Genomic DNA, 16529 nt, shown 5'->3' on the forward strand with positions numbered 1-16529 from the left:
CATATCTAGAAGAACTTTTGGTGGTTTTAAAAAAAAAGAAAAAAAAAAAAGACACTGGGGAAAGAAGACAATGAATACAATGCAGTAAAGAATAAAACAGAAAAGACCAGATGGAATTTTTCTGCTACTTCTCACAAACCATCCTCTCCCAATCAGCTAGAGAATACCTGAGTTTCTAGGAAGTAATGCTAAGAGTTAGTCTAGCTTATGTCCAACTCTATGAAGAATTGCTATGTCATAAGCAAGTATCTTCAGGGAACAGTACAGACTCTACTTCCTGAACTAAATCTCAAAACAGCACTCAGAATATCAATTTGCAAAATACTCAACATTTATCATGTCAAGGTAGAATTTGACAAGCTTGAGTGACTTCATATAATCAAACAAACAAACAAACAAACAAACAAAAACCAAACCAGCAAGGACTCCTAGATTATCAATACAGAGTTGAAACATCCCTGACTTCACTAAAATTTTAAGGGAAAGAGAAACATAAATAAAAGTATTCTCTACCTGTATACTCTGTTGAACTGATGATGATCCTATTACTTTTTCTTGTGGCTGTGCTGTTCCTAGAGAGTGCTGTATGATTTTTCCTCCAGAGTCCTGTCCTATAAAAAACATGTCAAAAAGACTCTGTCACCCTAAGCAAGAACAGAGTAATCTCATATACCTATTCTGACCATTTTACTTGAGCTTTTAGCTTTGAGGAGAAAGATAAATGTCTCATACGCTTAAAAGCATTAGTACAACTACCCTGTGGAGAAACTGGCTCATAAAAATGAAAACAGGATTTTTATTTTATGCTGCAAACTACAAAAATCCTCAGATATAAATCACCTCCTACCATAGCACTGCAACGCAACAAATTCAAGTACCGTAAGTATTGTATCCCAACAATTTACTGAAAATTATACAATCCATTTTATGAAGCTTTTCAATACTAACCCTCCCTGAAGCACATAAACCTGTTTTTTCTAGAGCTCCTGAAGGTATTTAGATAGCAGGCATCATTTTTTTTTTCTGGATTTTCCAGATGTGCAAACTTCCTTCAATTGCCTTGCACAGGAATTCAAAGAGCATCTTATCAGCCATGCTACAGTAAAACCAACACAAATAAGAATTCCCTCCCCTCTAAAAACTATACTGTGCTGATAGTAAGAGGATTGCCTGGACAGGTTGTACATAACAGCACAGAAGGGGCAAAAAAAAAAAAAAGGCAGGGAGATTATGGGACCTTATGCCAAAGTGTTACTTATATACAAAGAGAACATGAAGGTTACTGCATTTTTCTGCTTGAATATATTGGTTTTATTCTTTCAGTAGCATGGTACTGCTTGAAAAGCCCAATATTTTGCAATGAACAACGCGTTAACTATTCTAACTGAAAGTGGCACATCCAAAAATAAATCAAGTGATGACAGCCTGCACAAAACCTTGTAATTACTGTTCTTCTTTCCTCTGTATCTAAAGCAACCATCACAAGACAGGGTCTAGAAGTTTCATGGAATTTTTAGAAGATATCCATATTTTGAAAATCACGTATTTTTATTTTCCTAAACTAAAAAAAAAATAAGAAAAATGAAAGAAGGGTCTATTTTGGATTTCTAGAGGGGAGAAATAATTGCTTATTGTGGAGATTCAACTTTTCCCTCTACCAAATGAAGTTCCATCATTGGGAAAAATAAAAGCATGCATTCAATACTGAAAAATTTAATTTGCATTTTTGTAAAATTCTAATAACCTCTAGGACCCTATCAGCATAAGCCATCAATGCAAGTACGACACATCGAAGAAGAACCAATTTCTGTTGCTGGAGAAAATTAAGAAAATTATTTTAAAAAGACCTTAGTTGACCTGATAGTGTGTTGCTCAGAAGACTTGTCAGCTGAGGCTGTCTCAAGTTATCCTGTGTCTTCAATGCAGAAACTGGGGATGTCTGGTTCATGCCTTTTTTCTGTGCCACATACATTAAAAAACAAACAAACAAAACACTACAGTCAAATATTTACGGAAAGCTTTTAATAGAGGAAACAAGCAAAACTAGCAATGAAAATTCAGCTCTACACATCCCTTTTTCAACCTCAAACTCATAAGCAGTGAAATTTCAGACATATCAAGTCCTTCTGAGTTCAAGAATTTTATAAAGTAAATCAGAGAGGAATAGAAATTACATTAACAGTACAAATATACACCAGTTACACGCTAGAAGACACTTGATTTACCACTAGAAGTGGCCCTTAGAAAGCTCAGTATTTTAGAGTCTCAAAACTGCAAGATGACTAAATAAGCTGTCTCCACAACAAAAAAAAAATACAGTGGAATAAACTGTCCAGTGTTTAGCGACTAAATGATACATGGCTTATGATAAGAGTACAACATCTAAAATGCAAGTGCAAACAAACTAAAAAGATTCTGGTAAACAGCAGAACTTGTTCTCTGTAGTTCCCATTTTCAGCTCTGAAATTTCAGCACAAAGTGATCTTTTACAGCAATAAGAAATATTATACTTTCGTAACTGCTGAAATTCACTGACCCAGCACACATCCTACAAATAGAGGGATGTAGACACATTAAGAAAAAGTCAAGCAGGCCTCAAATTAATCATCTGCAAACAAAACGTTACAACCTGTGCTAGCAGTTTTGGCAAAGATTGAAAATGTGTTTCTACATGTTCACCCTCGTTTTCTAAATACACATTATTTTCCAAGACACATTATTTCACTCCCATTTTGGTCTTGGTTAAAAAAATCCATTAGACCTCTGGAAAAAGAGAAAGATCTCAGATAATTAGTGCAAATGCATTCTGAGACTGATTTTATAATGTCCAATGGAGAGGAAAAAAAAAAAATGGAAGTGGAATAATATTTAGTTGCTAATCGTGTGACAAGTCACTGAGTTAAATACTGGCAGAGTTTGGAAATTCACTCAGGAAAACAGACAAACCTGAGTTGAATATATGCTGCAGCTGCAGCAACTAGACTAAAAAGACCAGTTCTCACCTTAAAAGTAAATTCAGAATTTTTTTTCTAGTTATTACTAAGTGGACTGCTTCTTAAAGAAAATATTTTAGATGTTACGCTTTTACAAACTGCTTTAAAAGGTATTTCCTCTTAAGGATTCTAAGAAACCTCTCTTGCCTTGTCTTTGCTTCAACTTTGAAAGCTTCTACCTGCTCTAAACACATAGAACTACAGGGGGCAAAATGCCAAAAAGGTTAAATGTTAACGGATTAATTCTGTATGGTAAATAACAAAGAGAAACCCACAAAACGTTTTCATCTCTAATTTGAATAGGTCGGACCTTGAAAACACATGCGAAGTTTTCAGTGAAGTCAAAAAACTTTTGAGTGCTAGGAGCACTTCACATCTGGCTCTATGGTAAGATTTCCAGGAGAGCTCAAGGTTGTTTAATCTTACAATGTCCCTTCCTTTAAATCGGAGCAGAAATAGATCAGTGCTAAGCAGTTCTGAAAATATTACTGTAAATCACGAACAAAATAATCTAAATTAATGAAAGTGGTAAGACTCATTCACTCAGTGATAGACTTTAGAAAATACCAAGTGAAATGATGTCTCTGGGTTAGAGTTATTTTCAGCAGTTCCACAGTATCCATAACAACACAAACTAGCAAAATTAATATTCTCTGTATTAACATCAACTTTAATACTTTGCTAAGCAGATTTTAGCACAGCTTAGGAGCACTTCTTTGGCTACATTCTCAGTTTTCATACCTGACCAAAGGCGAACTGTTGTTGCGTTACTCCAACTGACGTGTGACTAAAGGTGCTGATAGATTTGGAAGAGGATGCTGGAAGACGATGTGATGCACTGACGGGAACTTGAGTTCTGTTCTGCGTGAGCTGATCTCCAGTGAAGTTTCCTCCTGATGCGACAGACTGAACCGATGGTCCCAAGCCAGGATGTACTGAACCAGAAGAACTTGCAACAGCGAACCGACTAGAAGCTGACATATTTGAGACTGCGGACTGCCCAGGTGACATCGTAGTAAAACTCGATCTACCTTGAGAAACGTTAGCTTGACTGGGTGACAAATGCAACACCGTTGGCGACGCCTGCTGCAGTGGCACCTGTCCACCAACAATTTGTGAAGTTCCGTGATTTACTATAACTTGGTTTCCAGGAGCTGTGAACGTTTGGCCGGAAACAAGCTGAACAGCTGTGTTCTGATTATTCAGCATCTGTCCTGAATACGACTGGTTGGCTCTTAGCATGTTCGTAGAGTTCCTGTTGAGCATTACATGATCAGCAGACACCTGGCTAGAAACCAGCTGGGAAGGCTGAGTCTGAAGAATCTGTCCATTTATGGCCTGGACATGATGAACTGAATTAGAATTAACAGACAAACTTGTAGGTATCAGAAACTGGTTCTGAGGTGCATGAGTCTGCCCCATAGGCGAATGGATAACAATACTACCTCCAGCATTGCTAACTGTCTGAGGTGTAACTGATTTTCTTGGATTTTGTTGATTAACAATATTAACAGACATATGAGGACCAACTACTGAACTCTGAGGTGAGTTTGCAGAAGCAAACGGAATCCCTTGCTGTACGTGATGTTGCTGTATTCCCAAGTTATTCACATTATAAGCAGTCTGCTGACCCATCTGGACAGGCTTTGGTTGGATATTAACGGGAACTTTGTTTGAGTTTGGTGCCAAACCCCTTTGAATGATGATATTATGGACAGGCAATGATGTCTGAAAATTTGTGCTGTTAAATGGAACGGTTACAGGTTGTGCTACTGGACTTGAATTTGAGTTACCAAATAGTGAGTTACCATTTGGAGTTTGCCTATGAACCAACAGGCCACTACTCATGTTCGCAGGTGTTTGCTGACCATTGCCTTTCAGTATAATCTGAGATCCATCAAGGTTATTAATGGTCATCATGGAAGGCTGATTACTAAACGAACCAATTAGCTGTATCTGCCCAGAACCACTAATCTGGCTGCTATTAGACAAATGCTGGCTGGGAACACTAATTCCGACGTGTTGCATAAAGCCATGTTGCACACCGACTGTATTGCTTGCAAAAGATGCTCCAACAGGTTGCTGTACCACTTGAGTAACTCCTATAGGTTGCAACGTCTGACCTGAGTAATTAGAAACATTAGAAGCCTGAGTAAAGGATGCTGATGAAGAAGGATGAAGCTGAGCTTGTGCAAACTGTTGGCTAGAACCTACACTGGCATCCAAATATGCCTCTTCTGCCAAAGTCTGTTCAGTAATATTGGCCTCCTGCAAGGACTTCTGAAGAATATCAAAAGGCTGATCCTCAGTAAGATCAGGTAAAGGAGAAGATACAAGTTCATCTTCAAGAAACTGAAGGCTACTGGACAGCTGCAGTCCATCACTAGGCCCCTCTCCAAGCTGACCGCTTACACCTTTGACAGACGACTTAGGATCAGTGTTCTGAAATGCAAAACGAGAAATAAATCCTTTTCAGAAATTCCAAGCTCTGCCTCATTTCTCCATTAAGCTTTATTTCATGCAAACTTTCTTTACAAAACTATATTCTTTGCGTAGTATGCATATAAGGTGACACTCATCCCTCGCAGTGGGCCCACATAAACATGTGCATCACTTACACCCCACTCATGCCCCCATAACAGACTGCTGCAGACACTACTCTCCTTTCTCTGCTCCAGTCTCCCAAACCCACAGCATTCAGCTCTGCAGCTGCACTGTTTCAAGAGGTTGTGACATGCTCTTTAAGTACCATTTTCCCTTCCTCAAGCTGAGCACCATGTGGACAAAAGGATAATAAAAAAGAGGAGTGAAAAGACCTCCACTGCAACTCAGTTTGGAGCGAAGTTGAAGTAACAACAGTAGTAGCACGGAAAAGGCAGGAGAAAGCTGCTCTTTCACTGACTTCTATCAAATGAGATCCATCCCCAAAATCCTACCAATATTTCTATAATCACACAGCGCATACTAGTGACCATTTCATAGTTAAGGAATTACAGTAATTCTTTGTTTAGAAAAACTTTAGAAACAAAACATTAAGAAAAACTATGTCAGACTTTGTGGCTTATGCTAGTAAAAAGACTACAGGAAACTATAGACATTGAAACTCCAGCAAACATTAAGGGGCATCTTAAAGGAAAAAATTCATCAAATCTACATCCATAAATACTGTGATAAAGAAAATCAGAACCTGCTTTACTCTGGTCTGCTGTCAATAAAATTTTCCTAAAATAAAACTATGTCCAGAAACTCTAGACAACACAAGTATCAGGTTTCTACACGTGGAATGACAAATTTAAATGCATAATAATACCTGCAATAGCTTTAAGTTAAACAGAGTACACCTTCCTAAATCACAAAATCACGTCTCAACTACTAAAAGACAATATCCTGTTTCTTTTTAGGTCAGGATAAATGCAAAATGTGGGTGTGAAATTGTCAGTCACCTTCATACGCTGAGCATTCGCACCCTGAAGGTCACAGATGCTTGTTTTCACCTCATGTAAACAGCGCGAACATGCTGCAAGCCGTCGTTATCACATGCAATAAATAATGTCCCCACCCTAACTTCAGTTCCCCGAGCATATTTATTCAGAACTTTACTCCAATCTATTTTTGAATCAGCCTGTGCAGTTTATGAAACTTCTGTCATGTTTTACATATTAAGAGATTGTTCTTAAAATTCAGTAAAATATTTTCAAAATACAACTATAAAATTACAATAAACTTTCTTTGCATTTAAAGTTAACAGAAGGAACTAAACTAGTACTTAAATCTTTTGATGACTTCATCTCACGAACACCTAAAACTACAAATCAGGTCCTCAACTGTACCAAGCTACCATCAGGCAGCACAAAACCAAGTCACTAACTAGGGCATTATTAGGACTCACAACTGTCAGGCTCTTGTGGAGAATTCCCTATTACATCTGTGAGTTGTCTCCAGCAACATCGACCAATCTGCAATCTTTCACAACTGTGTAACTTAGAGGGCTCCAGTTAATGCTATTCCAGTTAGTACTAATAATAACTATTACTACCAATGATAATAGCAATAGTAATAATAAATAATATTACATGCGATCGAGATCAATAGCTTGAAACTCTCCCACTGGAATGAACAATCCCAAGTTTTGTTCCCTGCTCCCAGGACTCGTTAACATCAAAAACAATTTAGTGTGCATAAACTGGAACCTGGGACCTGTCAAGTTAACATGTAAATCCCTGCTGCCCGGATGCAGACCACCACACTAATTGCAACAAGAAATCAGTGCCTCTGCAGCTCTGGGAATCTGCTCACCAACAAGAGCCTTATTCTCGCTGGCTCCATGAATATTCTGCTCTCTTAAGCTGTTCTGCTATACTGTAATAGGAAGGTGGAAGCAGTTACTGAGGACAACCCAGGTAACAGGGCAACAGCTCAGGAACTCTCTCACTAACAGAGACTGCTGATCACCCAAGGAAACCAACCTGGAACCAGCAGAGGTGGTATGCAATCATTCAATCTGGGGGAGGGGGTCTGGGAGGGGAAGAACAGACACTGCCACTGCTTTCTTGTCCTTCTGTCAGCAGGAACTTAATCTTGTTTGTGGTAGGTGTTGGCTGAGCATGCTTACCAGCTGAGGCACTGAACCCGTGCCACTGAATTTGTAAACTCTGCCACTGAAAGGCATGGGACAGGCATCAAGACAGTCAGTCCTACTTCATGGTAGCAATTCTGAATACATACAAAGACAGAACTTGCAGTATCTGCGAAAATTTTAATGACAAAAAACTCAGAAGCCTTTAACTTTTCAGGTATCTTACATTATAAGCAGGGACTGTGAAATCACCTATTCATATTTTAGATACCACTTGTTCCTTCACAATGCACTGTAAGAATCTCTCTCTGCAGTCAAGTCATGCTTCACTTGGGTCAGCACAGGGTTCTCACACAAGGGAGGGAGAGAACATGGCACTGGTATTCATTATGAAGACACAAAAGGATGAGAACATCGCATGAGAGGAACAAGTGCTGGAGAACGAAAATACAGTAAGCCACCGCAGGAACACACATTAAATCCCTGCTCTTCTGATCACCTGTCTTCTAAATTAGTTAGCCCCCAAATCTCACATACCAGAAAGCTCTTTTGGCTTCCACCAAGTATTTTTGTTTCTCCCAACTGCTACTCCCTCTGCAACAATCCCACCTTGCTCAGAACCTCCCACTCCCTCTGAAAATTACTCCAAAAACTCACTTGCTGAGAATACAACAGAAATACACCCCTGACTCCTGCCCACCTACTCGTGCTCATCAAAAGAACTTCTACAAACAACAACTAGGAAGTCTAGGCTATAACGACTGCCGGCATATATCAGCCTTTTTTCCCTATGAACTCATTTTTCTTCGTATGAGTCCTCAAAACCCACCTCTGGCATGTTGCATACGGACAGCTGCTGTCCGATAATGACCAGCCTGGTACCAAACTGACCTCACTGTTCCTCATTAGCTGAAAACGAGGCACACCCCATTATTGTTGGTACCCCACTCCCCCACACTATCTCAACCAGCTTATCTGGGGAAAGAACTGTCACTCAACATATGTTTCTTCTACAATACTTAATAATGAAATTGAAAAGGGAAGGACAGGGGTAACACTTCACATCACACTACTGTGGCTACAGAAAAGTCACTAGTTGTCTAGGCACAGACAAACAGTTTTCAGGATTTATTTATGCCAATTATTTAAGGTCCCTACACACCTACAAGCATACGGACATATCTGTTAGAAACACGGGACAAAACAGACACAGTCAAGACAACGGTGCGACAGCAAGAGGAATTACCAAGGAGACCTTACTCTATGCATTCAAACAACTGAATTGCGGGATGAAGAATTATTTTTTTAAAAAAAACACACCAATGAAATCAAAGAAACGTGTCAGAAGGGACCTCTAGAAGTCATGTAGTCCAACCTTCTACTCAAAGCAGGACTATAGCCAGCACTAGAGCAGATCAGCCTTGGCTTTATCTCCAAGGATGGGGATTCCACAACCTCACTGGTCAAACCTTTGTCCAGGGCTGCAATACACTCCTAGCAAAGAAAGAATACTGAAGACTACTTGCAACACTTAACAAATTTAGTGAGTTCCCTAACACCGAAGTCACGGGAAGGGAACATCCCAAGCTAGCTATTGGGTGTAAAGAACAAAAATCCCCATTCATTAATTGAAAAAAATGGCTAGCTCAGATGCTACTTAGAAATAAGAAACAAAACCATCCTAACATACACAGGAAATGTATGAATGATTAACTTTTGAGGTCTACATTTGAGCACTACTACATCTACCATCACTAAAACTACAAGCCTAGTTTACTGGAGAGTTACACCAGAGAATGTTTTCACTGCTCAGCACGCTGTTTCACATATTTACGAAACACAGCCCAAGAGTGCAGTATCTTTCAACTAATTCCCCAATGAAAACGCAATTCAATACTTAAAATATTAACAGCACGGAGTAGTTCTATGGTAGCATTCAGAATTTTCGTATTTTTCATACCTACTTCATTCAGTTTTATAAAAGCCAATTAAAGCCACAATGGAAGCATGCAATCTCAATACAAATATGATTTATCTCCCAACCACTTACATTGGAGTTGGCGAAAATTGAATTTGAGTTGGCTACAGAATATTCTGCATTAGTCAAGTCTTCATTGCTCTGGTAAAAGACAAAAATCATGTTTAGAAATAACACACTCAATGACGCTTATGTATGTCTAATACACAGGAATGCCACTTACAGATTTACTACTAGGTCCATGTAGAAAATAATTCAGCGCCTGTGGGTCCCTTAAGGGGAGAAAAAAAAAAGTTACCAATTTTAGGAAGCTGTTTCTCCTAATGAGGCTAATTTACCTAAGCCGGATATTGTATTCATATAAATCAAGTTTATAACAAAAACACATTCCTTTCACAATGCAGAGCTCAAAGTTTATACAATCTGAGTATCGGTGTTTCTGTACCAGCACAATTTTCAGATGTTGATCGTATTTGCTGGCCTTGTACCAAGGCATTTCAACCAAGAAATTATGTTCATCACAAAATTTTAGTTGCACTCTACTTTAAGTCTCTCTATGAGGGTACTAGTCATATTCTCTTAAAACACACAGTTTTTTATGACAGCAGATAGTACAAAACCTAAGGAAAATACTAGCACTAAATAACAAGAGAACCGCAACAGGTACCATCTCTTCTACAGAGATAAACTATAATGCCAGGTTAGCTAGTGTCCAGGTCAATAGGGTATTTACAAACCTGAATCTTTAACATGTTTTCTGCCACCCTTAACATAAATCAACACACACTTATACTTGCCATGTAACTGTCCCTTCACTTGGAGAAAAAAGCAGCACCTTTTCCAAGTGAAACCAACCACAGAAATAACTGATCAAAATATTATTAAATACAATTTCAGTATCTTTCATTAACTTAGCATTATCACTGAATAAAACTCAGATTTAAAATGTGGTCTGATAGAACAAGTGGTGGGAATCCAAGCAAAACAAAAATAGATTAATATAACTGCACACACGATGTAAAAAACATTAAAAGATTGTGTTACATGGGATTATTTTAATGCAACAATTATACAGCATTTCCCAACATGTATATCAGCACAAAGAATAGAATGACAGAGTTTTTTTTATTTTAAACATCTTTATTGATTAACAAGTAATAAAAAACCCCACAACATTCTTGAGACACAGGAGGCTTTCATGTAAAAAAACATTAATTCAAAATCCTTCTCTCTTGATCATCCTAGAAAATAAAAGAGGGAAGAAGTTAAAGATCTTTCAGGTTTACAACTAGTCTTCTAAAAGCACCAATACACTTCTATTCCTATTTTTTTCATTTAAAAACCAAACTGCATTCATGTGTTTACAAAAGACGTGTTAAAGAAACAGTACTTGGCAGGGACCTTAAGGTACAATTATGTGTACAACACAGAAGTGGTCACATGTACTTTCAAATGAAAACGTCATTTCATAGTGGATTACACCAAATTTCAATAATTAAGGGTAATAGAACTCATGATCTCATACAGGGCTCTATCATGATTATGAGTTTTACTGATAAATAACCGGGTCGTTTAAGACTGATTATACCCACTGGCTTTAAATCATGAAAAATGCAATTAAAAATCAAGAACATTTCACCACCCTGAATACTGTCTTTAGTAAGGAAGGAATTTTAGAAGGCACTTACCGAAATCAAAGGTCAGATGGAAAAAAATGCTGGTTTCCATTCTTCTAGATGCTTAAGACAGTAATTGCTGCCAGCAGCAGGAAGAACGCTGTAATTTTTCACACGAACACTCATCTGTATAGAGAGCACTTTATTTTCCAGACCACCTGTGAACTTGCACCATGATGCTCATGATTCATGCTTGTGACAGAGCACTTAATTGTCCCATGCAGTCAATTATCATCTTTATGTTCCAAGCAGGATGTGTTTTCATAGGGCTGCAATCTGTAATCTTGCAAAGTATACTTCACAGAATATAACTGTGAGCATTCACAGAGCAATCCCCACACTACAGCAGCCACTGTGGTGATATTTTGGTTTTTTGTGAAGTTAAAGCTCTCACTGGTTTCACTGGAAGTTTTGAGTGCATGAGAAAGTTAAAAGGCCTATTCATCTATTACATTTAGGGCAGTAAAAAAATCTTGTACGAAGTGGAGACGATATTTTAGTAGCTGCTATGAGACTGATGTCGTACTTATTTCTGGCAGAGTTTGAACAAAGTATCGTATATGAAATGTCCAATTTTCTTCTTATGTTTTAAATGCATTCTAGCGTATTATCTGTTCTTGAATACTGACATGAATGTTAGCCAAGGAAAGGTAACTTGTCACATACACAATCTGTAAAAATCTTGCTCATGTTTATGGAATTATAAACCTCCAAATAAATCTGTTATGGAAATAATGAAAAAAAAGAGACTACTTTAAATCCCCAATTTTATTAAAGTCAAGTATCTTTGAGCAAAATGCTGATAAATTATTTTTTGTTGTGAAAACAGTACTAGGTAGCAATTCTCTTTTTCTAACACTTTTATGCAAGCACATTATTAGTAGAAGTATTTATAATTAAGAAAAATTTTACTTTTCCCTTTAAAATACAAGCATAGTGTTAACCAATTATCTAGTTCCACTATTGAAAATACTGAGGTATTTATTTTTTTAAGCCAAAAAAATTGTTCTTTGCAATGAAGTTTGTAACAACATCAGTAATGCGCTTCACTATGACCTTATACTACCACTAGCTGAGAAGAGACTCCAACCTCCATGCACACTCATTCCTCAGCCCCTCCTGAGGAGAACGCCAGCAAGGGGACTGGGAGCCAGCATACGCTGGGATGGAAGGCTCTGTGACACACACATCTCCACGTGCAGGAAGCACAGCTTCTCACTTCATTTGCAGGTCACCCCATCTTGAGACGAGACTGAGACAGAATCACCTTCTAGGAGATGATTTTGCAAAATTATTTTTCCCAACTTTTCTGAAAGAATTGCTTAGGGAAAACTTACCCAATAAGATCAAGGAGACAGGATTCATCATCGTCATCATCCATGACAACTAGAACAAAAAGGGAGAGAATGGATATTTGATACATATCAGACAAAATACTTTCTTTCAACAACAGTACCAATTTAGAATATCTCAATATTTTTATTAAACAATTTATGAAGTTGACAGATGTCTACTATTGGCAAAGTTCTTAAATAAACCTGTACCTCCTACAGAGGTCCATTGATTTATCTCAAAATCAAATTCAGTCACATGTAATGATGCACACAATCCCATGCAACGCTTCACCATTTAGGGTGGATTTTAGGACTTTAAACTGGAGAAAGACAAATGATTAACCAAACTGACTACACAGAACTACTATGACTTTAAAAAAAAATAAATCAACACTGAATGCAATCTCAAGACTCCAACTAAAATACTTCTGTAGGAATTTAATCCCAGTGAGGGAATAACCAAACACTACAGAACCTACAAAGACTATAACAAATTTGTGGCTTTAACACTGACCAGCCAAAAAGGTAAACAAATTTAGCTCAGTATTGTGAGAGTGCTGTTGTAGACCAGAACGAAAACTACAGCCAAGACACTACAAAGCATTAAAAAGAACACCGTTTTCTAGCATGCCTTTCTTAGCTATTGCTGGGGACAATATGGCCACTTCGAGTTCTCCTCAACAATACTCAAAGTGTACTTAAAAGAAACTGAGATTAACAGTACAGAGTTCTGACGGTTCCTTTCACAGTGGGTGAGGAATTCATTTGCATTACCCAAACTGAACATAAGCATCCATGCACTGGGTGCTGAGCATTTTTAGTCTCACAATATCATGACCACCAACTCTCTTACGCCCTGCCTACTCAGTTGGGTGCTGACCATAGCAAACACATTCCAGCACTCTCCTCCGACTGCTGTTCCTTCAAAGCTTCTGTTTGCATATCCTGGTTCTCCTGCTCACTGTAGCTCTCAGAATGTCATCTGAGACTTCTCCCTTCTCCCTGTCAGTAACTCTCAGGACTATTTTACCCTCCCTTATTCTCTCTGTAATGATCCCATCTAATCCACCAGTTCAATTATCAACTGATGCTAGCATTTCCTAAACCTCTTGGTGCCCTGGCTTCCATTTAGTTATTCAAACTCATCTTCATAGTTTCTTCAAATTACAGCAAATTTATCACTGTGCATTCCATGCCTGCTTTTTTCTCAATTTCCCTTAGAAAGTCTGCTATCATACTTATCACTCGAATTTATTACTACAGTTTTGGCTTTAATTCATTTTGCTCGCTCTCTACTTCTCACCAAATCAAAACTTATTCTCCCTGACCAGATCCACAAGAATCATTCTTCAGGCTCTCTCTCATACAGATCTCCATGATGAGTAAGGCATTGAAGGGAAAGGAGCATCACAGAATGGCTGGGGTTGGAAGGGACCTCTGGAGATATCTAATCCAACCCGCCTGCTAAAGCAGGTTCACCAGAGCAGATCGCACAGGAAGGTGTCCAGGCAGGTTTTGAATGTCTCCAGAGAAGGAGACTCTACAACCTCTCTGGGCAGCCTGTTCCAGGCTCTGGCACCCTCAAAGGAAAGAAGTTTCTCCTCATATTCAGATGGAACCTTCTGTGCTTCAGTGTGTGTCCATTGTCCCTCATCCTATCGTTGGGCACCACTGAAAAGAGTCTGGTCTCATCCTCTGGACACCCTCCCTTGAGATATTTATAAACATTGATGAGATCCCCTCTCAGCTTCTCTTCTCCAGGCTGAACAGACCCAGCTCTCTTTGTCTCTCCTCATAAGAAAGGTGCTCCAGGCCCCTCATCATCTTTGTAGCCCACCACTGGACCCCCTCCAGTAATTCCTTGTCCTTCTTAAACTAAGGGGCCCAGAACTGGACACAATATTCCAGATGCGGCCTCACCAGGGCAGAGCAGAGGGGGAGAAGAACCTCCCTCGACCTGCTGGTCACTCTTTTCCTAATTCACCCGAGGTACCACTGGCCTTCTTGGCCACAAGGGCACATTGCTGACTCATGGTCAACCTGTTGTCAACCAAAATTCCCAAGTCCTTCTCTGCGGTGCTGCTTTCCAGCAGATCTGCCCTTAACCTGTACCAGTGCCTGGGGTTATTCCTCCCCAGGTGCAGGACCTTACACTTGCCCTTGTTAAACTTTTTCTCTGCCCAGTCCTCCAGCCTGTCCAGGTCTCGTCGAATGGCAGCACAGCCTTCTGGTGTGCCAGCCCTTCCACCCAGTTAGGTATCATCGCATACTTGCTGAGGGTGCACTCTGCCATACAAGAGGCTGAGAGCACCAGGACTGTTCGCCTGGGGAACAGAAGGCTTTGGGGGAACCTTATCCCTGTGTACAAACACCTGGTGGGAGGCTGTAAAGACAACCAAGCCAAACTCTCCTCAGTGGTATCCAGTGAATGAACAAGAGGCAATGGGCACAAACTGAAACAAAAAACAAAACACCACACCTCTGAGGGTAGTCAAATACCAATACACGTTTCCCAGCAAGGTCATGGAGTCTCCATCCTCGGAACCAGCCCAAACCCAGATGGACACAGGCCTGAGCTGCCTGCTCTGGCTGAGCCTCCCGAGAGAAGGATGGTGGATGAGCTGATCTCCTGACCTCCCTTCCCACCTCAGCTGCCCTATCATGCTGTACTCTCTTTCCTGACATTTTTCTATACTCCACTGATTCTGAAACTGGTTTATACTTTAGACTAGGGCACCCTGTCCTCTATACTGCACAGCCTCATTCAGATTTTTTCTTCCATCTCCCATGCTTTAGCTTACAGAGAAGGCAGAAGCAAAACCAAAGGATACATCACTGTAAGTATCCCCCAGTACCACCTCTCTGGGAGAAAAGGAAAACAAATCATGGCTACACAGAACTGCCTCAAATGTCAACAAAATCAGTATTCATGAAGGATTATGTATCTTAAATAATTTCTCCCACGATTCAGTAGCACATCTGCTCACTGCTGCGTACAGCCACCAGCACGAGCACTGACCACGCAATTTAATGCTAAACAAACAACATGACATTTTATGACATCACGAAATTTAAATGTGCATTAGTAGGAACAAATTAATAAGTGATTAAGCGATTAGCATTTTGCTTGACCACACAGTTAGTACTTACAGAAAGCTGCTACTTCCTCTAACAGCTAAACAGCAAATCCACCTCTAAAAGGCAAGGTTTCAAAGACTCCTAGCTAACCAAAAGTAAATATCAGCTCTACCCAAAGCCAACGGGATCTTTGTTTTCACACTGCATGCCTGCTTTTGAAAATGCTACCCCATGTGTCTATGGCAATACCGACATAAATAAAATAAAATAAAATAAAATAATAAAATAAAATAAAATAAAATTCTTCGCTTTACCAAACCAAATATTGTCCATGATTATACTACAATAAGGATTCAACATTATGGAAAGTGACCACAAAGAATTTTGTTCAATCATTACTCCTGTGGCTATTAAAACTACTAACACAAAGCAGACAAACTTTATAAATTCACTAAACTCCTGAGAACCTATATATAATGATTAGAAGGAAAATAAATTGCATGAAAACACCAACAAGATAAAATCTTAATGGTAATATATATTCTTCACTATTCAGCCCTTTAGCTGAACATGCTGTTGGCTTTACTGTAATAGAAAAAATAATTTGGTTTTTTCCTCATTTCAAATATGACACAAGAAAAATCTACCCAACATACTGTAAACTCCTACCAGTTTACAACAGACAATAAAACCCAAACAAAACAGCTGCATTTTTTATAAACACCAAGAATCCCAAACAGTCCTCTCCAGAAGTACATCTTCGTAACAAGGCTTAATAACATTATTTCCATCACTAGCAGAATCCTATGTGCACATATAAAAACCAACAAATACTATGTCATCTTAAAAATAAAAAACAAAAAAAACCAAAAACCCACACACGTGGTTTACCAA

General features: G+C 39.0%; 1 protein-coding gene across 2 annotated transcripts in view; it reads right to left on the bottom strand.

Moving 5' to 3' along the window:
- BICRAL (BICRA like chromatin remodeling complex associated protein) overlaps positions 1-16529 on the bottom strand; it is a 47330-nt gene that overhangs the window by 10032 nt on the left and 20769 nt on the right. For both annotated transcript variants that reach the window (XM_065631454.1, XM_065631453.1), the window contains exons 2-7: positions 12561-12609; positions 9771-9819; positions 9620-9688; positions 3735-5435; positions 1858-1957; positions 514-611 (exon numbers count right to left, since the gene is read on the bottom strand). In XM_065631454.1, coding sequence (XP_065487526.1) covers positions 514-611; positions 1858-1957; positions 3735-5435; positions 9620-9688; positions 9771-9819; positions 12561-12604 — 2061 coding nt within the window. In that variant the 5' untranslated portion in view covers positions 12605-12609. The remainder of the gene's footprint in view (positions 1-513; positions 612-1857; positions 1958-3734; positions 5436-9619; positions 9689-9770; positions 9820-12560; positions 12610-16529) is intronic.

The sequence above is a fragment of the Caloenas nicobarica genome, chromosome 3, assembly GCF_036013445.1.
Source record: "Caloenas nicobarica isolate bCalNic1 chromosome 3, bCalNic1.hap1, whole genome shotgun sequence".
In the NCBI taxonomy this organism is placed as follows: Eukaryota; Metazoa; Chordata; class Aves; order Columbiformes; family Columbidae; genus Caloenas; species Caloenas nicobarica.